This window comes from Pseudonaja textilis, chromosome 1, assembly GCF_049901715.1.
Source record: "Pseudonaja textilis isolate UNSWEBS1 chromosome 1, rPseTex1.2, whole genome shotgun sequence".
Classification (NCBI taxonomy): domain Eukaryota; kingdom Metazoa; phylum Chordata; class Lepidosauria; order Squamata; family Elapidae; genus Pseudonaja; species Pseudonaja textilis.
Genome location: NC_141990.1, coordinates 88,814,954 through 88,837,804, shown reverse-complemented (window position 1 = coordinate 88,837,804; position 22,851 = coordinate 88,814,954). Strand labels below are relative to the sequence as shown.

At 40.4% G+C, this 22,851-nt stretch overlaps 1 protein-coding gene and 1 long non-coding RNA gene across 6 annotated transcripts in view; one reads left to right on the top strand and one right to left on the bottom strand.

The window, feature by feature from the left end:
* Positions 1-880: 880 nt before the first annotated feature.
* The window catches only part of SGK1 (serum/glucocorticoid regulated kinase 1), a 75,149-nt gene continuing 53,178 nt past the window's right edge, over positions 881-22,851 (bottom strand). For 2 of the 5 annotated variants that reach the window (XM_087940662.1, XM_087940666.1), the window contains 11 exons: positions 7,611-7,686; positions 6,831-6,906; positions 6,429-6,533; positions 5,923-6,006; positions 5,416-5,547; positions 4,978-5,090; positions 4,570-4,693; positions 3,990-4,085; positions 3,016-3,171; positions 2,826-2,915; positions 881-2,200 (listed from right to left, as the gene is read on the bottom strand). In XM_087940662.1, coding sequence (XP_087796788.1) covers positions 2,033-2,200; positions 2,826-2,915; positions 3,016-3,171; positions 3,990-4,085; positions 4,570-4,693; positions 4,978-5,090; positions 5,416-5,547; positions 5,923-6,006; positions 6,429-6,533; positions 6,831-6,906; positions 7,611-7,686 — 1,220 coding nt within the window. In that variant the 3' untranslated portion in view covers positions 881-2,032. Of the gene's footprint in view, positions 2,201-2,825; positions 2,916-3,015; positions 3,172-3,989; positions 4,086-4,569; positions 4,694-4,977; positions 5,091-5,415; positions 5,548-5,922; positions 6,007-6,428; positions 6,534-6,830; positions 6,907-7,610; positions 7,687-7,958; positions 8,265-10,371; positions 10,709-13,240; positions 13,411-22,851 lie in introns of those variants that run through there. The other 3 variants (XM_026705527.2, XM_087940682.1, XM_026705526.2) reach the window with 3 other exon arrangements.
* On the top strand, positions 8,468-9,651 carry LOC148127719 (uncharacterized). The gene is made up of 2 exons (XR_015744981.1): positions 8,468-8,597; positions 9,174-9,651. It is a non-coding gene; the product is annotated as an uncharacterized LOC148127719 (long non-coding RNA).

The window sequence follows — 22,851 nt, the reverse complement described above, 5'->3', positions numbered from 1 at the left end:
TCCCTAGTTCTTTTCATTTGATCAAGCTGACTGGGCTATCATATTGTTATAGCTAGTTTCTAAAAACACTGACAAATTGTAATATGTATAGAAGGGCAAGGGTCATTATAGTTCTGAAAATAAGCTGACCAAAAAATCTTGGTTGCTAAGGCCTGGAGAAAATATGCTAAAGGTGTTATATAGGGAGGCTACACTTATTTTGTTGCTCTGCAGACTAGAACACTGGGTCCACGTTTCAAGAGATTTCAGTTAAACATTGAAGAAGTGCCTAATTATGAGATGTCTTGGTTAAAAGTGTTAGTTAAAAAGAATATTCTTGCCACTGTTGGAAGATATAGTCAGGTATGCCACAAATGTTGCTTTACAATATTGCATTTCTTTCATTTAACAAAGCAGCATTCGCAACCAGGACACAATTGAGGAGGAAGATTTTTGTAATGAAATAAACTTGATAAGAGGAGGTCATTGATCAGATCAGTCACCTCTTCAACTTTTCTATTTTGTATTGCATTGGGATAGGACATTTGGAGGCTAAACATCATTATGTCTGGCAGAGAGGGAGGGAGAAATAATGGCAGAGATAACTTTCAGATCTATGTTCCATGCCCTATAGTAGCCACATAACAATACTCCATGACTATAATTTTTCTGATATTCTAATTATATTAGACCACTGGAAATTGTAAATAAAAAAAACACCTTCAGAGTGTGCATTTTTTTTTCTACCCAAAAGTCACTGCTGTGTATCTTTAGCATTGTTGTCCAATACTGCAAACAGCATTCTGAATCATTAGTGGCAGGTTTTGACTCTAATGTGCATTCTGAATAAAGATGGAGAAATAACGTGAATTTATAAAGACACTGAAACAATTAATAGAAATATTGTCCAAGATTTTACTGCAAACCAATGGGTTTGGTCACAAAAATGGTACATATTATAACCATGTTAAGTACATTACAATGATGGTATACATTATGAGCCTTTACAGTTCTTTTTCTTTTAAATATTTCATTTAGCATTGCAATCAACTGTACACATCTTTTTACAAATACATACAACAAGGAATGCAAGCAAACAATACCCATAAATAATGCCCAAGTTTACAGGTTATGAACAAAAAAATTGAACTAAACCAACAGATTAGCAGACAACAGCTGGGGCATTTTGGTCCATAGAAACCATTTCTAAAAATAGAAATATTTATATACATATATATCTGTATATATATATTTCCATAGCAGCAATGCTTTCTTCAAGCATTTGGGATACAAGTAGTTGAAGCCCATTTGAACTATATATTTTTTTTACATATTTTTCTTTAAAAAAATCACTATCTACATTAATTTATTGTCTTCCAAATATGGAAGGAACAAACAATGCCCCACACTGTCCTCCAAGTGTCACACAGACACCTCTGAGCCAAGTCCATCTGTGGAAATTTACAAACCACACTCCTGCCATTTGTCCACATTACACACTCACTCACACATGAATCCAAAAGCACTCTGTGATAAAAAAAACTTCAGAGTTCACAAAGATCTCAATGTCTGGAGGGGGAAAAAAGGCACGTCTTCATAAAGTTCTCTTCACATCCAGAAATATCTCAGAGTTGGAGCTATGCTCACCAATCAATCAAGGACACAAAGAGTTTTGTTCCGAGGCTTATACTCTCTAGAGCAATCTATGGCAGCAGCAGCTTTTTTTTCCCTTCTCCTTTTAGTACTTTGCAACCGTGATATAGCACCACTTGGGTTGGTGAGTGGGAAGAACCAGTAGTGAAATGTCATGAGTTCACTCCAAAGAAGTTAAATGTGCTCTTCCAGTTGGACAAGAACACCCCTCCCTCCCCCCAAAAAAGAAAAAAGCTTTCAGCAAACAAGAGTTTGAAATTAAGGCTGCAATGCTGCCACACAGTGGGAAGATGTGCAAAAAAATGTTTTATCTTTCAAGATGACCAGGCAACTGGCAGCTTGATCAGAATGCCAAAAGAACGACAATTATTATTTTTTTTAAAAAAAGAAACCACAAAATTCAAAGGAAAGAATCCATGGGGGGAGCATAGGAAAAGCCCAGAAATGCTTCGGCAGCCTCTTTGACGCTGGCAGTGATGAGGATGCTGTCTGAAGACTGGCCAATGGAGTTTGGGACAGGTTCCTCTGTAAACTCGGGGTCAAAGTGTCGCAGATCACTGGGCCCACTCTGCAAAAAAGAAACCGGGAGGTATTTGGTTGTTAAATGATAGGCTGTAAGGACACTTAATACACTACACTGTCTTCCAATTCAAAGTGAGCACTCAAGGATCTAATGAAGCCACATTTTCCCTAAGTGTAATTGGAAACCAATTCTCAGGTTTCTTCTCACCGTTCACCACTCCTGAGGTCAAATAAGGTCCAAGCCAACTTTCTGCATTCTGGAGCCCTCAAAGGTGCTAAAACTGCAGCTGCCAGAATTCCCAGCTAATGTAGCCAAATAATTCTGGAAGTTGTAGTTCCAGGTTATTTGGTGGCTCTTATAACTAATATCCAAAAGGCACCCTCATTCAGTAGCCTCGGCAGACATGTTGGATCCACAAGTTTTGTTGTAGCTATAAGGCTTGTAAGCTATAAAGCTTCTAATCTAGCAGAGACATGTTTAAGTCTTGTGTTAAATACAGGTGAGGTTGGTTTTGGTTTTTTTGTTTTTGGTAATGGGTATTAAGTATCTGGAGAACTGAAATTTCCTGTGGAATCCTGACACTTGCTCTTGATTTATGCACACATATACTTCCGGCATCCCCACTAAAATAACTCTTCCCTGGCCATTATGCAATTAGAAGAGCGCTTACCACATTTGGGTTAAAAGGTGGTGTAATCTTCTTATTTATAAGATCATCCCAGTTAATTGGAGAGAAGAAAATGTGATTCTTAATCTCCATCTGTTGAAATAATGGAAATTACATTAGTTTAAATGCAAAGAACTGAAACAGTCTAGACAAATGCTCAAATGCTTTCACCTCTTTTCAAAGTTATACTTACAAAGTCTTCCTTTGCTCCTAGCCTCTTGGTTCTGTCCTTCTGCAAAAGTCCTTCCAAAAGGTGTCTAGCAGAGTTGGTGATATTTGGCTTCAGTTGTAGAGGTTTGTTCAAGATGTTGTCATACATTTCTGCTGTGTTTCTGCTATAGAAAGGGGGCTGCAAGAAGAGAAGGGATATTTACTATCCATTGTCTAACCTTACTATTTTTATTTATTGATTTGATTTGTGCATCTTGTCTTTCCTCTGGGAGTTCACAGTATCATGCCCACCACTCTTTTCTCCAATTTTGTCCACAACCACTTGTGATGTAAGCTAGATTGCAATCCTACTCAAATATTTTAACCACCCCACCATACAGTCTCTGAGCTTTGATGCAAAACTTACTTTAATGCAGAGGTCTCCAAACTTGGCAACTTCAAGACTTGTAGACTTCAACTCCCAGAATTCCTCACCAGTATAGCTGGCTGAGGAATTCTGGGAGTTAAACTCCACAAGTCGTAAAGTTGCCAAGTTTGGGGACCCCTGCTTTAATGTAATATCCATTAAATAGCCAGTTTGGTCTAATGGTTATAGCACCAGGCTAGAAACCAGGAAAATGAGTTCTAGTCCGACTTTAGGTATGAGAAAGCTAGCTGGATTATTTTTGGCCAGTCTCTCTCAGCCCAATTTATCTTACAAGGTTGTTGTGGGGAAATAAGGGAAGGAAATGTATTGGGTATGTTTGCTACCTTGACTTATTTATAAAAAACAAGGCAAGGATTTAAAATAATTTTTTTATATGAATTATCAAACCCATTAGGAGAGCTGCTGAGGAACCTCACCAGCAAATATTGGCAACCCTGACATTGCTCCATAAACTCCAAGTGAATATCAGTAGCACCAAAAAGTTTGTATTTATTTCCTCTACTATAATTACTGAAGTGGCAAACATTCCCAGCAAGCAGATTAAATATGTCATTTCTGTTCTTACTTACCAATCCATAAAGCATCTCGTACAAGACTGCCCCAAGGCACCACCAGTCCACAGTCCGGTCATAAGGTTGCTTGTGAAGGACTTCAGGGGCAAGGTACTATAGGACACAAATGAAAGAATGGGAACATCTGATTAGAAAAAAAAACCCTGAAAGCTAATGGCAAATCTAAGATAAACCTACCCTTCTTTAGGCATTTTGCTGAAGGCAGGGATGGGGCACCAGTATGGGGCACCTGCAGCCCTACAGTTCAATTCTCTTGGCCACTATCTTGTCAACTAAGATGGATTGGATACAGCAGACCACAGATTCCTCAGCAAAATGCCTGAGGCTCACATATATGAACTAGGGGCCAGGTTAATCTGGACAGTCCAACCAGTTTCTACACCTTGAGCATTTTGTACAGGAACTCTCAGTAGATTTTTTTAAAAAAACTCTTTAGTGGCATATCCATCAAACAAGACCATTCACTTTCACAAGACTGGCACATAATGTCCTATCGTCTTATCGGGGAAACTCCTGCCATGGTCATGCAATTGTACACTACAATACCGTCATGAGAGAAAGCAGAACTCAGACTTACTTCAGGAGTGCCACAAAACGTGGAAGTTGTGCCGTTTTGTTCAATGTTCTCTTTGCAGAGTCCAAAATCCGTCAAAACAATGTGGCCCTGAGAATCAAGCAAAATGTTCTCTGGCTTCAAGTCCCTGTGGCAAAGAATATGAAAGACGGGTCAGCTTCAAATCTTACCTGTCTGAAACTCTAATTCGCATTTGTCCAATTTACAAGCTTTTCTCCAAATAAGCCAGTGGCACATATAGTTTTCTAGACCATTTTTACCCATATCCAGAAACAGCAACCCCTAACCCCTAATTATTTAGGAGTATAAAATTACTGATCCCAAAGGCCATAGTTTAGCATTTTGGCAAAACAGCTTATAAATTAGAACTACGTTCTAATTTAATATGCACACATTAAGTTTGGTGCTTACCGGTATACAATGTTCAAAGAATGCAGGTAACCCAGTGCACTAGCTATTTCAGCAGCATAAAAACGAGCTCTTGGCTCCAGGAAGCAACGTTCCCTTTGGAGATGGTAGAACAACTGCAAGATAAGGAGGAGGGGAGAGAAATCTATTACTGATCCCCAAACCTTTTAACAATAAATTTAATTTAAGCACAACACACTAAGTTAGAGAGGATAATTGTCAGAAATGGCCTAGTAATCCTCTGTCTATTTCCTGCTATTAGAGGCTGGCAAGCAGGAGACTGAATCTAGCTCCTTTACTTCTAGAGTCCCTTTTTTTATATAACAAACAAGGGCATTTAAAGTGTGTGTTACTGTGGACTGACTTCTACTTTCTAGCAAGAACCCAATTCCGTTCAACCACCCTTCCCTTTGGAGGGCCCAGGTGTCCTTTTTTGCTCACCTCTCCACCGTTGATGTAGTCTAGGACAAAATACAACTTGTCAGCTGTCTGGAAGGAAAAGTGAAGTCCCACCAGAAAAGGATGCTTCACATTCTTAAGGAGGACATTGCGTTCAGACATAATATGTTTCTCCTAGAAAATAAGAAGTATGGAATCATTTGTTAGTATTTTGCCAGAACAACACAACTGAATTGTTATAAAGCAAAACCAAGACCACAAGAAACATCCTGACTTTACACCAACTCTATAGGGCATAAAACAGCGACTAAGAATTTTTGGATTAATTTTCCACATTCTACTTCAAAGTGATGTCCTTAAAAATAGACATTCTGTAGGCTTTGTGATGTCTTTTCTGCTTCCTGCCTACTTTTTGTTTACCATTTCACTTTAGGAGGAATTCTGAGAAGCTGAAAGCTTGCTCATTATATTGTAATTTATGAACTGCCGTAAGATAGAATTATTTTCTTGTTTGGTATTTCTTTGGAACAAGATAAAGTCAATATTTACCTCCTTCTTTTTCAGGATTGCTTTTTTCTGGAGTACTTTTACTGCATAGAATTGTTCTTCTGCCTTGTGCCTTGCAAGAAGAACCTGAAAGAAACCAAAGTTTTTGTAAGTTTAAGGGTGATTCCAAAAAAACAAGTTAAAACTACAATTTCCTTTTTGATAGTTGAAAAAATACAGTTCAGTATAGTTATAGGCTTAAGGTTTTATATCTGAAAGGTAATATTTTAGAGACAGAGTTAGGTAACGAAGCCATCAAACTCTTCTTGAATATAATCCAAATTCTCAGTCTTTAATCGTTCTTTCTCAAGAATATCAATTTAACTGCACTTAATTCAATTTATTTTCTCTACTTCATACTAAGACAAATGTCTTGGATGAGACTGACTTTCCCAAAGCCATGGGGGAGCATTTTAAAATAAGCCTTCAGAACAGAGGATCCATCTGGCTATAAAAGCAATGAATGTTTATCCTTAAAAAGCAATAAGCAAAATCAAGACATAGCTTACCTTTCCAAAACTACCTTTCCCAATAACTTTCAGGAAATGGAAATCTGATGGTTTAGCATGAGGGTTAGATGATGGGCCAAGATTGATTTGCTGAGATGGACTTGGCTGCAATGAAAAACAAATCAAAAAGTGTTAGATTTTTGTACTGAAATAGTTGGATACAGACTTTAAAATCAACAAATACAATTGTCAGCTTTTTTGTGATGGGGCTTCAGAAAACGCACCCATTTAGCTTCAGGGAAATAAAATTTATTATAGAGCTTATTTTAAAATGTTGCCAAATTTCCTGCTTTAAATGAGACAGAGAAGTAACTTTTTAAAAAATCTTCCCTTTTTAAATAAGCATGCTGGATTTTTATTTTAAAACATCTCTTTCCAATACATGGAACCCAGGCCACTTACGGGAGGAGAAGGATTGGCATTCATCAGTTCTGGTTCTTGGGGCTGGGAGATCTTCAGAATTGATTGTACTTCAGGACTGCAAGGATTAGACAGAATGGAATTAGCCCAATTACAGCATGCTTGGAACATGGAAATTATCTCACCGCAAGGTGGCAGGCTAACTCTACTTGAGCAAAATTCAGGCTGGCAAACTTAGAAAAGGCAATTGAAACAGCTTATTAGGTTTCAAAGGTAAGATGGAAAAAGAGACAACAAACCTGAGCAAACAGACTCAGTTTTTTTCAGTAATTATAAGTCAGAATGAAAAGGAATGGCAGAGATAAAATAAAAAAAACCCAAACAAGATGCAATTTCTCTGGACAGTTTTAGCCCCTATTGGAGCAACAGAAACACATACTATTTTCTAAAGCCAGCACATGCCCTGGCCCTTCTCAAAAACAACTCCCAGTGAGTTCAATGAGGTTTGCTTGCAGGTAAGTAGTATAGGATTGCAGTCACTATAACACATACTTCTATAGTAAAATTCTGAACAAATTATTAAAGCATCCAAACTCACATTCTTAAACAACTTCCTAAATATGCTGAACTCTGTGGAACCTGACTCTGTAGTTATCCTTAGACTAGAAAGTTCAATTTACAAACATATCCTGTTTCAATTTACAGAACAGATCCTGTTTCAACTCCTCTCCTCCCTGGGGAAGAAGTTAGGTAACATGCACAAGGCTGTAATTAAGTTAACTTCCCTGGTATCCACCAGGCAGAAAAGCAAAACATACTTACTGTTTGCATGCATAGGAGTTGGTGGCTATTTTTTGAATGAAGTCGTTCAGCCCCATTCTTCTCTGTTTCATAAAAGCTGCAAATAAGAAAACACAGAAAATGAATCCTGATCAATCGACAAGTTCGTTTCCTTCATGTTTTTTTTTTTAAAAAACACGTTTAAAGTGGTTTATTCGGATGCTCTTTAAATATATTTAAATTTAAAAAAAATTAAAATTAAATGTAAATGTATTTATTTAGGCGCTCATTCATCCGGCATTCCGAAAATAAATTTCAAAGGGAAATCTTTTTGTGAACGGCTGAGGAGGTGACGCGGCTCGCTAGTCCCCGCTCGACCCCGCTACTCACCGATCAAAATCGCCACCATGCCCCTCATCTTTGAATAAGTTAGCGTGGATCCAGAAGCTTCAGTTTTGACTGTCATCGCAGAGCGAGTAAAAGGGGAAAAAAAAAAAAGACGATAGCAATAATCCAAGCCGAGGGGTGGAAAAAAACCCAAATCGATCTACGACCGAGTTAAGCGAAAGGTGAGGGAGTCAGCCAGCTCGTCCGCCAGCCAGCCAGCCCAGGGGGGAAAAAAGCGCAAAGGACGCTTAGCAAAGCTCCGGCGTTCTCGGGCTGCAAAGGAAACTCCCGTCTCCAGCGCTCGCCAAAGGCTTTATATAAACGAGGGCCCGGCGCTAGGAGTGGGGGGAGGAGAGGAAAAAGGGGAGGAGCTCGCGGGAACAATGAGGAAGAGTCTGAGTCGCCGTTCCGGGCGCCCGGGAGCCGCCAGAAGATACGCAAAGCCTGGCGCCCAGCCGCAGGCAGCGCGCAGACCGCCCTTCCCTTCCTTCCTCCTTTCGCTTTGACGTTTCCAAAGAGTCAGGCCAGGCGGGCAGGCGGGCCTGCGGGCGGGAAGGGGGAGAGGCAACCCAGAAGCCCCCCCCCTTTTTTTTCAAGAGGTTAGGAAGAAGCAGTGCAACGTTGGGGCCGGAATCTAGGAAGGTTAGAGGATATTTTTGTGGGTAACAAAAATCACTGGAAGCGGGGCTGGTGAGGGGGGGAGGAAGGAGGGAGAGGGCGCGAAAGCAATAAGGGATTAATTCTCTTTCCCCACCCCGCCTTTTGAGACCTAAGGCGACCTTGGCTGCGTTCGTAGAGGGTACGTAGCTTGGAAGAGGGCACGGCGCGGTTTACAAGTTGGGCAAATCGGCCACTAGGACGGATTGCTTCTTTCCAAACGCAGCGCGATTCCAAGGCGGCGCAGCCCGGTGTGAGACGCGGGGTTGGTTTCTGGTCTGTCTTAAGTATTTTGTAGCTTTCCTTTAAGACTTTCACTAGTGGAACAATTGAATGCCTTGGGCCACACCCTGCCATCTCTGTAGCGACGGGAAATGTGCCCCCTCCCCCCGGTTCCTGAATCGGGTGCTTGGTGTCGCTTAAATACTCTCGAGGAAGGTTTTAGACCAAAGGGGTGTCTTTGCGTTTGTTTGTTTGTTCCCCCCGACCCGTGCATCCGTCTCTTTCCCGCTTCCTTTGCCCCCAGTCCCGAGAGAAATCTATCTCTTGATCTACTTACAGCACGGTGGCATTTTGATTGTCAGAAATGCCCCTAAGGGAGACCTTATTGCAAGATCAGCTTGTACTACAGATAAGAATGATCCTTGCGACATTCCGGGTAGTTCGCAACTTTTGGCCCCGAGGAAACTCACAAAACGGAGCGTGACGCTGGCAGCTCGCTTTTGCTACCCACACCCCGGCATCTGCTGAGCTCGGCCCCCGAACGATATTCTCCCTCCCATGAGGGATTGAGAATTACGGCGAGCCCTTTTTTTGTCTTCGTCAGCCTTCTGCAATCTGGTCTGTTCCCCCCGCCCCCGCCCGCAAATGGTGGGCTTCCAATGTCAGGATTCCCAGCCAGCCGTTGCAGGCCGGTTCCCGAAGGGCGCCTGGTTGGGAAACTAGTCTGCCTGTTTGCTTAATCCTGTAAACCGTTTAAGTGTGCCAGCTTAGTTATAGAATATACAAACATTAAACTCCAAAGTGCCAGTAAACTGCATTCAAAGTGGTTTGAGAAGAATTCCTCTCTCCCTACCTGAGCTCGCATACACACGAGTTCCTAATACACACGGGTTCCCAATTCAGTTACTCTTGCAGCACACATATATAGGAATACATCTCATTAAAGTCCGTATGAATTAATGCAGTAAACACGGTCAGTGTGGACATTCTCGCGTCTATTTCAAAGCATCGCAATCCGCAAAACATTTTGGCAACCTATAGTTCCAAACTGTCTTTAGAGTCCGCTCTCCAGTAATTGGTATTTAAAACTGGCAGCCTCTTTGAAAACCAAACCAGACTGCCCCTTCCCTTTCTCTTTCAAAAAATAATAATAATCCACCTCAGAGCAAATTCCGGCAGTGAAACAATAACCGCTGGAGCCCTAAGCAAAGCCTGGGCTTATCAGATGGTATTTATTAATGACCCAAAAGCATACCAAGCGCAAGAGCTGTCCCTTGGCTACAATAGCTGGTACCACCTCAAGGCCGCAAACAGCCCCCTTTAAAAGGAATCCTTAACCTAAAGGAGGCATCCGGGGACGAGCGGGGGGGCGGGGGATTAAGTCTGCTGCCACTCAAACTCATCAAAGTCGGGATCTGGGGGAGGGGAGGGGGAGGGAAGCTCGTGGTTTTCCAGAGGCAAGGCAGTCAAGTAGCCCCCGGAAAGAAAGAAAGCGTAACAATCGTCTATCCATTCATTTCTTACCAAAAAGCCTCACCAGAAATAAGTACACTTTTTCCCCCCTTCTTCTTTGAGCCTCAATAAGCCCTTCTTCCGTATCAGGTCTTTTTAATACAGCCTTTCACCTCCGTTACGAAGCAAGGGGGAGCGGAGAAGCCCGGCTGGCGCGGTTCAAATTTTGTCCCTCAGCAGAAGCGACCGCAGCAGCGAGAGCCGGAGGCTGGTCAGGAATGGCATTTTCAAGTCAAGGAACCTCAGGGAGGGACTCAGGGAAACTGCGATTTCCTGCCCGGCTTTCTCAGTTCAACAAACAAGAGCCCCTTTGGAAGCAAGATCTTGGAGTTCACGCGGCTGCCTCGGGCTGTTCCCGAGAACGCTTGGAGCCCAAACATTCCAATACAAGTCGATAGATAAATAAATAATAAGTGGAGGGGGAAGGAGAAAAAACCCGCACGAGCTTCCCGAGCCAAAGGAGGCAATGGAAATTTCCATACAGTGTTTGCAAAAGTCGTGGAAGGAAACGGGGCGAAAAAAGTTGATTGCTTTACCCTATTATTATCATTGCCGTGGGATCCCAGAAGAACGGTGCGTCCCTTTGAAAGACTATGTATCTATACGGCCGCTGCAGTACGGCGGAACCCATGTTGATGGGTTATTGTTTATGAATGGATGAGGCCCAGATATCGCCGGCCGGTGATCCAAAGCGCAGGTGGCAGGCAAGGCCCAGACTTGCAGATAAGTGATGGGCGCGAATGGATGAGGAAGGGGTGCTCCGACACCCATTACCCCGGAAACAGGGCACTAGTGGAATTCCCCTTTTTTTTTCTTCTTCAAGGGGCACCTATAGACCTTTTGAGGGAACATGAACGGATGCCCCTCCTGGTGGAGGCCTTGACCGCTTATTGATAAGACTGCATCAAATAATATAGAATCGATTACACAACATACAAGGGGGAGGAGATAGCAGCCTTCTCCACAGAATAGAGCTTTCTCTTGTTGAGTGTAACTGCCGCCAGGTACTGCCTCTGTTGTCACCTTCCCTCGCAGATAGAGGTGGAGCTCTCGCCTCACAATCAGGTGGCTGTAAGTTCGATCCTAGGTAGAGGATAATATTTGGAATAGACTCTCCCGCTCGAGCAGGGGGTTGGACTAGATGACCTCCAAGGTCCCTTCCAACTCTGTTATTCTATGGTAAGCACACTTCATAAGGATGGGTGGGATATGGGAACTCTGGAGGCCACCGATATGGAGGGGGGCGTTGAATGGGTGAAAGCTTCAGAGTTCATCCCTTTGCATCTTTAACCGTTCTTGCAATCCTACGCTTGAGATCAGTTATGAGAAGGAATGCTATTGAATGACCCGAAGGGGTCTTTATCACGTGTTTCTTTCTCAGACTACCTACGACTCCTAGACGAGATTTTGGGGGAAATACAGCCAATCGGATTTCTTCCCTTCAACCCCCCCCCCTTTTTTTTTTTTACAAACTGCCCTTCCCCGTTTCCAACGTAAATCTGCGCGCGCGCGCTCGAAAACATTTTTCGCAACCGAGAAGCGGAACGGATGCTTTGTAGTGCAGGTTACAGTGCCGCAAGAAGAACTCGGCTAAAGGGGAAGAGCGCGCGTTGGAGGCTGAGCTGGACCAGGACTAACCCATTGCTAATTCTGTTTCTGGATATGGTTGCTTTAGCGAAGGAAGGCAGAGCGCCCCCTGTAGACGACTGTAACGCCTCTTACACATTCCATTGCCGGCAACGCGCATGCTCCGTCTCACGGTTTTTTTCCGTTTGAGCCAACACAAGGAATTTCATCAAGGCACAGAAACCGTGAAACTATACTGTGCCGGTCCTCCATTAGTTCCCAAATCTGAGGCAGGAAACATTGGGCCCTCCAAGTAATGCTGAGCTACAATTCCTAGCAGCAGCAGCAGCAGCAGCAATGACCAGAAGTGATGAAGGCTGCGGTCTGTAGTTTTGTAAGGTGCACAACAAGGCCATTCATTTCTAATTTGAGTTCCTTTCTTTTTTGGTCTGTTTGTTAGCATTCTTCTCAAGGTTGTCGAACTATGGAATTAGGTACTCCAAGTCTCAATGGCACTCAATGGGTGCCACTCAGAGTAAATGCCCCTGGAACAGTTTAGATGTTCCGGGGCCCTATTCTTAACAAAAGGAAGAAAAGCCCAGGATCATGTCAATTAGTTCCAATCAACAATCCGTCGTAACATTGATGCAAAGGATAATGGAAAGCACCCATAAAACACTGGAGGAAGCCAATCCTTACAGCATGAGGACACCAAGTGAGGGGAGCCTTAAACGATGTGCAATCCCACATCTCTATTTGGGGCTTGTCTAAAGCCTGAAGAGCTATTTGCAGTTGTATTCAGAGTGCTAGCCAGTCTACCTCAATATATGACAGGTTTCACACACAGAACAGTCTGAGTGAACAAATCTAGTCCAAAGACTTTGTCTACTTGCTCAAGCCAAAGACAACTCCTTCACTGAACTTACAGACCCATGGTCCTAGTGCTACTTCATCCTTTTATACAGAGTCTTTTCTCTTTAAAAGCCCTGGAAGGAAACTAAAGTCTGCATAACAAGCTGAGTTCAAAGCAGCTATAGCTTCCACCCCCACTGGGATTCTCTGAAGAAATTCAGTTCCACTACAACTTCCTCCATTTCACTCCTTCAGTTTGTTTTAAAAAGGGGGTTTCCATCATTTCCACAGCACCAAAGAAAGAAAGAAAAAAGTCCCAATCTTTGTATGGCTTACTTGGTAAAAGTAATTACAATTTGTAAGCATCCCTTTCAAAGTTTCAATCATTGTTCCTCCAGAGAAGTTGTTGAAAAAGTCCCCCCCCCTTTATCAATATTCAAACAAAAGAATGGTTAACAAAACAATCCTGAACTAACCTTTTAGTGAAGACTTTTCTTCTTTCTCTCTCATGGTTCTCACTTCCCCTCTTCCTCAAGATCCCACAACAGAAGTGCCGTTCTGTACTTTTAAATCCTTTAGCTTGTTGTAATTCCCAACAATACGTCTCCTTTGGACGGCTGTCCGCCTCCCAATCAGGTTGACAGGAGGCGGGCGATGGAGGAAAGAAACCAGCTGATCTTGCTGCCCACTTTATGAACCTTGCATTAAGGGCGATTTACACACAAAGAACTAAAGTTCAACGTTAACCACGTCGTTGCAACATAACCCTGAAATGTTGCTTATTGTGTACACATGCCCACACGCACACCCGGTGTGCAACTAGAAATGCAGGTCGCCTATAATTAAGCCCAGTAAGACTTGAATCAAAACACAGCTGAAGAAGAATGTTACAGATAGATAGATAGAAAACCCAAGCGGCATCAGATGCCGGGGAAGGCGATCCCGAAATGCTTTTGGGGTATACCGTTCATGCGACTATTTCAGTGGGTGTGATTTGTGGATTAGGGTCGCTAGGCTAGAGTTTCGGGGCACGATTTTGTAGCGCTGCTTGTTTCATCGAGTGATTCGCTGCAGCAAGCATCCAGCAGCCGATTCCCAAATCGATTAATCTGGAGTATCTACACAAGACAGATGTGACTCCTTAGGGCTCCGGCTTATTGCCTTTGAAATCGCCGCCGAAAGATGGGGAGCAGATGTTCCCCTGCTGCTGAGCTGGGGTGTGTGTGTGTGTAATAGTTTTTCTGCGTCAAAACTGCGCGAGAGGACGGCTGCCGCCGGTGTCGTCCCGCTTCTCCTTCTCCACCCAGCCAGCCTCCCACGCCACTTCCCCTTTCTCTTTTTAGCAGCGGAGGGAGACATCTGGGCTCCCGAACATGTGTCCTTTCAAAGGAAAGAGAAGTTGTTGAGACCGGGCTTTCCTGCCGGCCCAGGGGTGGAGGCTGGAGCAGGCGTCCCTTTTCCAGGCCTGGCACCAAGCACTTCCGAACAGGAAAGTGAGAGACACACGGCACAAGGGCTTTCCCGCCTCCGGAGTCCGAAACCCAGCCTGCGGCCGCTGAATTCCTCTGCTCCTCTCGCTCTCCTCGCAGGGGGGAGGAAGACAAACGGCGAAGTGCCGACTTCTCGCAGCAATCTTGAACGGGGACGCCGGGGGCGCCCGAGTTCACCTTCTGAAGTTGGGGGGGGCAAGGCCGGCCTTGCAATCTCATGGAGATCCTCGCTTTCAAGATCACCCGCAACCCTGTGACAATCGCGCCTTATGCTGAGTAGAAACTAGGGCCGGTAGATCAAAAGAGGCCCGCTGAAACTCTGCCATCTGTTCTAGGAAGCGATGGGCTTTGAAAAAGAAGGCTCGGTTTGGCAGGGTGCTCTTGAGGTGGAGGATGAAGTCTGCAACACAACTGGCGAAGCTGAGGCCAGTGACTTCCAGCCGCAAATCTCCACCCCTCACCCTAACAGGACTTGAGGAATTCCCTGTGTGGATTTCAGACCTTGATGATTAAGTAAAATCTCCTGAATCTGTCACTTTCATTAGTGTTACAGTCTCCACATTGGACAAATCCTTTTCCACACATTGGTTCTTTGCTATTAAAGGCTCTGCAGCACTTTGGACTTGGTTTCCAAAAGATACCTTGTAGTGCATAGGGCTATGAATGGAGATTGTACAGACCTACAGACAGGTGCTTCTGTGCATGGAAAGCATTTTTTTGGATCAAACCGGTTCATCTCTAATCTTCCTTCCTTCCCTTAATACTTTCTACAGCAGGGGTCTCCAACCTTGGCCACTTTAAGGCTTGTGGACTTCAACTCCCAGAATTCCTCCTCCAGTCATGTTAGCTCAGGAATCCTGGGAGCTGAAGTCCACAAGTCTTAAACTTGCCATGTGGGAAGACCCTTGTTCTAGATTATGGCTTCTGGTCCTGGGCTGACCTGGTGGTGCCCCATCCAAATTCTCTCAAGGCCTCACCACGCACAGCTTTCAGAAGTTAGCCAAGCTTGGTTGGTATCTAGTCCAAGGGTTTCCAACCTTGGCCACTTTAAGACTTGTAGACTCTAATTCCCAGAATTCCTCAGCCAGCTTTGGAATTGGAGTCCACAAGTCTTAAAGTGGCCAAGGTTGGAAATCCCTGTTCTAGAGAATAGCCCCTTCCCCCCAAATCCAAACTAGCTGAGTTATTGATAAAAAAAATTCTAAAACCCAGACTGGACAATAGGTAACATAGGCTAAACCAAGATCACCAAACACCTTTCAGATTTTCCAGAATATTAATTAGATAAAATACTGAACAAAGGAAGGAGAGTGAGATAACCATTCTGGAATATTCAAACAATAGAATCTGCTTATACTGGACTTCAGGTGGAAAATATGAAAAAACTGCACATATTCAAACTGGAAATAAATGCATTACAGCTAAGTAGTAGCCAGCTCTCTTCCTCCCCTTTGTTTTATCAATCATTCTGTATGATGAGATATTCTAGAGAATCTGAAAACTTGCACATTATAAGTCTGAACTGTCTAATAGTAATGTTCTAACATAGATTTTACTAGGGAAAAAAAGGTTATGTTGAACATATTACTCTCTATTTTGGAATAAAAAAAATAGGTATAAGTAGTCCTCAACTTACAACCATTCATTAAGCATTTATTCAAAAGTTATAACAACACTGAAAAAAGTTACAACCAGTCCTCATGCTTCAGACCATCACAGAAACTCCATGGTCACGTGATCAAAATCTGAGCACTTGGTACCCAGCATGTATTTAGGATGGTTGTGCCCCACGGGATTATATTGCCATTTGGGAGCTTTCTGACAAGCCAGGTTAATGAGGAGGGAGCCAGGTTTGCGTAACAATTATATGATTCACTTAATAACTGTAATTCAATTAAAAACTGTGGCCAAATTTTTTTAAAAAATTCATGTGCAACTCACTAAACAACTGCCTTGCTTTACAATGGAAATTCTGGTTCCAATTATGGTCGTAAGTCAAGGGCTATCCAGTACATTGGTAACCATCATAAGCATACAGCAGTGTAACTTTGCCTTACACCTTCTTGCCACCACTGAAATAGAAATGTCCTTACTTCATCCTTCTCTCCTAAAGTCCTGTTTCAAAATTGAGAATTTGTATGGTGGACACATACACACACACACAGCCTTGAAGGCTCTCCACTAAAGTGAAACAGTTAAAATGCACAATATTACTGGTATTGATTTGGGAAAGGGTGATCTGGGATTTTTGTGGATATCATGGAACTGAGATTGAAGCTGAATGATTTTTGACTTGCAACTTGCAACAACTTATTTTTATTACTTTCATATTGCTAATAAGTTGCCTGGCATAAAAGGAAACCCCACATACAATCCTGTACTGTATTTATATGTAAGCTTAGGGAAGTTTCTTATAAATTATTGTGGTGGAAGAGTGGGTGGGTGATACTAAGAGAGGTTACAACAGTAGGTTACAACAGTCTTAATACAGATACTGTACTGAAGCTGGAGTCTTAGTGCAAGGCTACCAGAGTATGGTGTATATGGTCTCTGGACTATGAATGAATCCTCTACTCTAGAAATGAAGTAGACCTGCATTAAAGTGATTTGCAACCATCTCTCAAATAGCTTATAATAACATTTTGTTCTTTGTTTCTCTAATATAGTTCAGTGGAAATTCCAAATAATATAGGAAATTGTGCTAGTATTTTTCTAACTTTTATCTTATCTGCAAAGTACTCCCCATTTTCTGCCCATACTATATTTGTTAGATTCTGACTGTCTAAATGTTCCTTTAAATATACCTGTGGCCAATTTTCTCCCCCCCACCCCAAATTAGGAAATAAATGCTTAAGCTGCAATATACTGGATGCACTGATTGCTGCATTAATGAGATATCTTTTTTTTAAAAAAAATGCAAAAGTAGCTGTTACTACTGCAAAGATCAGCATTGCAAGCAAACACCAACATTGCAAGCAAACAAGCTACTGCAAATAACTGGGAATTACATAAAATTATACCCTCTATCTACAAAAAAAAAATCATAGAGTTGGAAGGGGCCACTTAGGTCCAACCCATTCTTAGTGCCATATCCAAATTAAAGCTTATCAAATGACTATCCATACTCTGTTGGAAATAAACACACACAAGTTTTTTTTAAAAAAACACCACTTCTATCTCTCAGATATGTGAGACTCTGCATTTCTTACTGTGCAGGGACTTTTAGTCATTTAGTAATCTTCTCTAAGAGACATATGTACAGGATCTTTCAACAGATATCTGCAATTAGTGTATCAGGACTTTTGGCATTTCCCATCACCAGCAGCCAATGGTTGAAGGTGATGAGAATTATAGTCCAATATATCTTGAGAACGCTGGATTGGAAATTGCTGTCCACCATATTTTCTAGTTGAAAAGTACCCATTTAGCAGCATTCATACCAACAAGAAAAGATGGTAAAGGCAAAGAAATGGGCTTATTAGTTCGTAAAGAATAAGAAAGTATTTGATAAACATTTAAACCACCATTATATAAGTTTTTTAGTCTTATTTAAGACTCTGCTTCTCCCAGATTTGAATAAAAGAAAACAATGCCAATCCAGGGGCTTTCATTTATTAATATCTAAATATTATACGGGTAGTCCCTTACTTACAACTGGTTATTTACTACTATTCAAAGTTACAATGCATCTCCCAGAACTATTTATGACCCATTTGCAAAGTTACAACAGATGCACAAATAACCCAGTTACATTATAGGTTTTTATGTGTTTGGTGACAGGCTCACCTTTATGGCCTCTTGTAGCTTCCCTCAGTCATATGATCGCAATTTGTGACATTTTTTTTGTCAGTTTTCAGTATTTGCTTCTGGTTTCTGGCAAAAAACACCCATTGGGAAAAATGGATTAACTTAGTGACTTCTGTGTTTGCTTAATGACCACTGTTAGCTTAACAACCCTTGTCAAACAAGTTGTAATTTTGAAACCAATCACGTGATGCCTCAATTTATGTCCAGGCTCAATTACAATTGTATGTTGAGGACTACCTATAGTCCTATACAGTCTGTTCTTAGTATATTTGCTCAGATCTAAGCCGCACTGGACTTCTAGTTTGTTTATATACTTATTATATGTTTAGTTATCCCAGTGACCAAAAATCACTGAGTAAAATATTTAATACTGGGTAATTATTACTTTGGCCACCTAACAAGAAGGAAGGACTCACTGGAGAAGAGCTTAATGCTGGGAACGTTTGAGGGCAATAGAATGGGACAAAAGAGAATGAGGTGGCTGGGTGGAGTCACTGAAGCAGTAGGCATGAGCTGAAATGGACTCCAGAAGATGGTAGAGGACAGGAAGGCCTGAAGGAATGTTGTCCATGGGGTCACAATGGGTCGGACATGACTTTGCAACTAACAACAACAACAGCAGATGATTATTCAAAACGTTAGTAAGTTTTTTTCATTAATATACCATCTCCTACATTTTTGAAACATCTTCTGCTTGAAATATTCAAGGACGTGATGATAACTTTGCCTACATAAGGGTTATTGTTATAGGATAGTCATTTAGTATTCTGGGATAGTTAATTCCATTTGCCTTGCTAACAGGATTACAAGTCAGCAATAGACCAATGGATAATGACTAAGGAATGTACAGAACGTTTTTACTGATATAAGACTTGCTGAGCTTGTCAAAAGATTGCCAGAAACCTCAAACAGAATTGACTGAAAGAGTTCCAGTAAGCTGCTTTGAGTGTCACCATCCAGACAAACAACACTACCCAGACAAACATAAATCCATTGTCTGTTTGATTTTACCCCAGTGCCAATCATATGGCATGATCAATTAAAAACTTTAATATTCTGGGATTATAGAGGCAGGATGAAGAGTGTTTCTGGACAGAGTAATTTCCCTATATGGAAAATCATGGTTTCTCTTAGTTTGTTCTATGCTTAAAATGGCTTTGAAAAACCATGATTTAGATACTTCCACTTTTTGGTTGCTCATTGAAAAAACCTTGCAGAGTGAATTATCAGAGTCTACTGTTTATATGTCACATGTATTTGAGCATAGGATCCATGTACCAATATATAATAATTAATTTATACAGCAGCTCATCTCCCCCAAAGGAGACTCTGAGTGGTGTATAATAATAAAATTCAGTCCTGAAGCTTATAACTAAATTTAGGCCATATATATTCCTTATATGGATAGTATATAGATCTCTTTTCTTTCATTTTTCTTTATTTAGTTTTTCTTCCTTTTATTGTGTTTATTTTAATCTATATGTAGTCTTTAGATTCCTTTTTTCATTATTTTTCCTGATTGTGCTGTAGTTATATATATTCCATTCTTTAAAGATTAAAACTAGCTGAAAACTAGCCCCATTTCATCACTTCCGGTATTTTCGGAAAAACAGGAAGTGATGAAACGGGGTTAGTTTTCATCCTGCAAAGCCTGCAGAAGGCTTGCATCTAAATTTCGATCACATGGGACTGCTGCAAAGATTGAAAAAAAGATATAAGTCACTTTTTTCAGTGCCATTGTAACTTTGAACAGTCACTAAATGAACTTTTGTAAGTTGAGAACTACCTGTATTGGAACCCTTTTTATTATCATTCAGTATTCTCAGTTTTAAGTTTTTACCTAAGACTAACTTTCAATTCCAGGCTACCTATATGTACCCTTATATCTACATATAGTGCAATATTAATGCAATATCGGGTTTTCAGTTCAATTGTATAGAATGTGAAGGATTTGTATTTATGTTTTATTTTTATATTTATAATGTACACTGAAGATGGCATTTAATTTCATTGTACGTGGTGCAATGACAATAAAGTAAACTAAAACTAAATATATACATACATACAGAAAGCCTCTATAGCCCTCTCTTTTTTACATAAATCTATTTTTTCTATTTCCAATGGAACCTTTAGTATTGTTTTTTAGGAAGCCAACCCATCTTGATTTCCTTTTTGCTTCAGCTTATTCTGTGAAGGAATCCAGCTTACCATTGTTTATTAAAATACACTTATTTCAAGTCCAGGATTTTTGACCTTAGTCAGCTTCAGTCTTCTTAAAATCTAGAACTCTAACAAAAATCTAGAACTTTAACATAAGATCACTATCACCAATGTTTCTGCTACTTCTGCTTTTCAAGGATAATTGATCTTTTGGTCTCTCTTTATTGAAGGAGGAAATTATCAACAAGACAAATCCAGCATTTTAGGAGGATCACTTTGCTGAATTTGTCTTCCAACTAGTATCTGAGTAATTAATATCCCATATTTTAAAACAAATATAAAATGAAAAGTAATGTTTTTTAGTAGAGAAAAAAGTAATATTTTCTTCCAATTCTAGGGTCCAAAGTTATTGAGGCTTCCTTACACTGGCTGTTTACATAACTAAAGAGCATATAGATTACCCTCTCAACAAGGTTGGCTCTGAATCTCTATTAAAAAGAGAGAGCTAAATACACTGAAATCAAGGCCAGAAAATAATATTTTCCTTCTTTGTCTTAAAAACATTATTCTTGAGCCATGTGAGTCTGATAAATTATAAAAACGGTTAACCTGGAGTAGAGAATTGCTTGAATATTGGGATAGCCAAAGAAAATATGAAAAGTATTGGGTGGCCTCTTGTAATAGTTCAAGTTGGACATGGATTTATTAAAGAGCTGAATGTCCAGAAACATACCTAATAGGTCTAAAGAAAAATGAAGTCTGTTTTATTAGATCTTTGCCTATACTAGGGTGAATTCTTTGATGAAGAAAACAAAAATGTAGGAACAATAAGCCCAAGGTAATGACTCTTATTTCATTCAGATAAAAGGATATTTATTTCATTCAGATAAAATAGCTGCTATATTAGTTTTTGCATTCCAGGAGCCCAAAAATATTTGCTGATCATGTCCATTTAGATGCTAGCTTAAATGATCATTTCTCCTCTGATCTACCATAGCACAATTTGTACAGTAATTAGCCATCATTTTCTGACATAATAGTCTTCATATCTTACATGGTGATGCCATAGACTGATCCTGGAAGAGGATTTTATAACTCAGCTAGTATCCTTCCAAATGTTATGGTTTCCCAATTGAAAGCTGTGGTTGGGGAAAAGTTAAAATGGCCAATGAGCAAAAACTTTCATTTCTGCCAGTCTTCAGTGGGATAGTTGATCTGCAACTGAAACTCAGCCAATTCAAATGATAGATGTATATAAAACATAGCATATAAGTATGGAAAGCTATAGATATCAGAACTATAAAGATTCTCTCTCCTTGTACCAGTCTCCAATTATTTACTGTGCTTCAACAAATCTAAACATTCTTAACATAAAAGGCACATTCCAGCCAAGCCAGTGGGGGAAAAATACAATTTGGAGTGAAACTGTCGATCAATAGCAAGAGGATCAGTCCACTGATGGATTCAGGCAATATTTATTTTCAATGTTGGGTTGGAAGAATTATAAACAACATTTTAGCAAGTAATATAAGAAAGCACGTTCTTCTGGAACCCAGAAAAACAGAATCTGGATTTGTAATCTGTTGATTTATACAGTCACAATAGAATTTCTTTCAAGTTGAGCATAACCCTTGGTGATTACATGGAAAGTTTTAAGTTGTCGTCTTGTTAACAATATGGGATGTTTTTATGGGATTTTGTTTTTAAATTTTCCAGCTGGTTTGTAACTCCAGGATTTCTTGGTGATATCTCATCAAAGTCATATTCAGATCTTATTCTGGTTTTTGAGATCAGCCAAGGCTAGTGAGGCACTGTGTAGATGTATCTTACTTCAATTATACATGACATCAAAAAAATTCAGCTATGCAATTCAAATATTTTTTTACTTGACTATCTACATATTTTAAATACATACCATAAGATGCACAAATATTACTAAAATATGTCATGGGGTCATTTTCTTAAGATATTAGAATTATATGGATCATGACAATCAATTTCTATATCTATAAAACTGATTGAAAGTTGATTCTGAACCCTAGAGTCCTTAAATCCTCATTTTCATCTGGACAGAAGATCTGCTTTCCAAGAACAAAAATGAAGACATGAAAACTTAAAACTTTGTTATCAACATTGCATTTGATAAAAAAAAATAATACTACAAATTACTGTATCTGTTTTGCACCTGGCATTTAAGCATTGACATTGCACCACAAAACTGCATGTTATTATATGACTGTAAGTTACCCTTTGGTAAGATGGGCGGCCAATAAATTTGATAAACAACAAACAAATAATTTTTTTCATGTATTAGGGGATTAGACAATTGACATAATACTTAATTTCAATTAATTAATAGTGTTCTTGGTGCTCTGTGAGCTTGGTTGTTTGCTTGAAGTTTCATTACCCAACTGAGTAACATCATCTGCAAGCAAATAACCAAGATCAGAGAACACCAGAAACTGTAAAGTTGAACCCTGAGCTACATATATTTTTCCTGAATTAATCAATTACTATAGTACCCTCCTGTGCAAATTCTCAAGCTGCTAAAACTAATAACATGCAAAAATAAAGATATCCTTAATTTATTTTAAATAACGTGCAGAAATATCTGTCATCATACAGAAAAA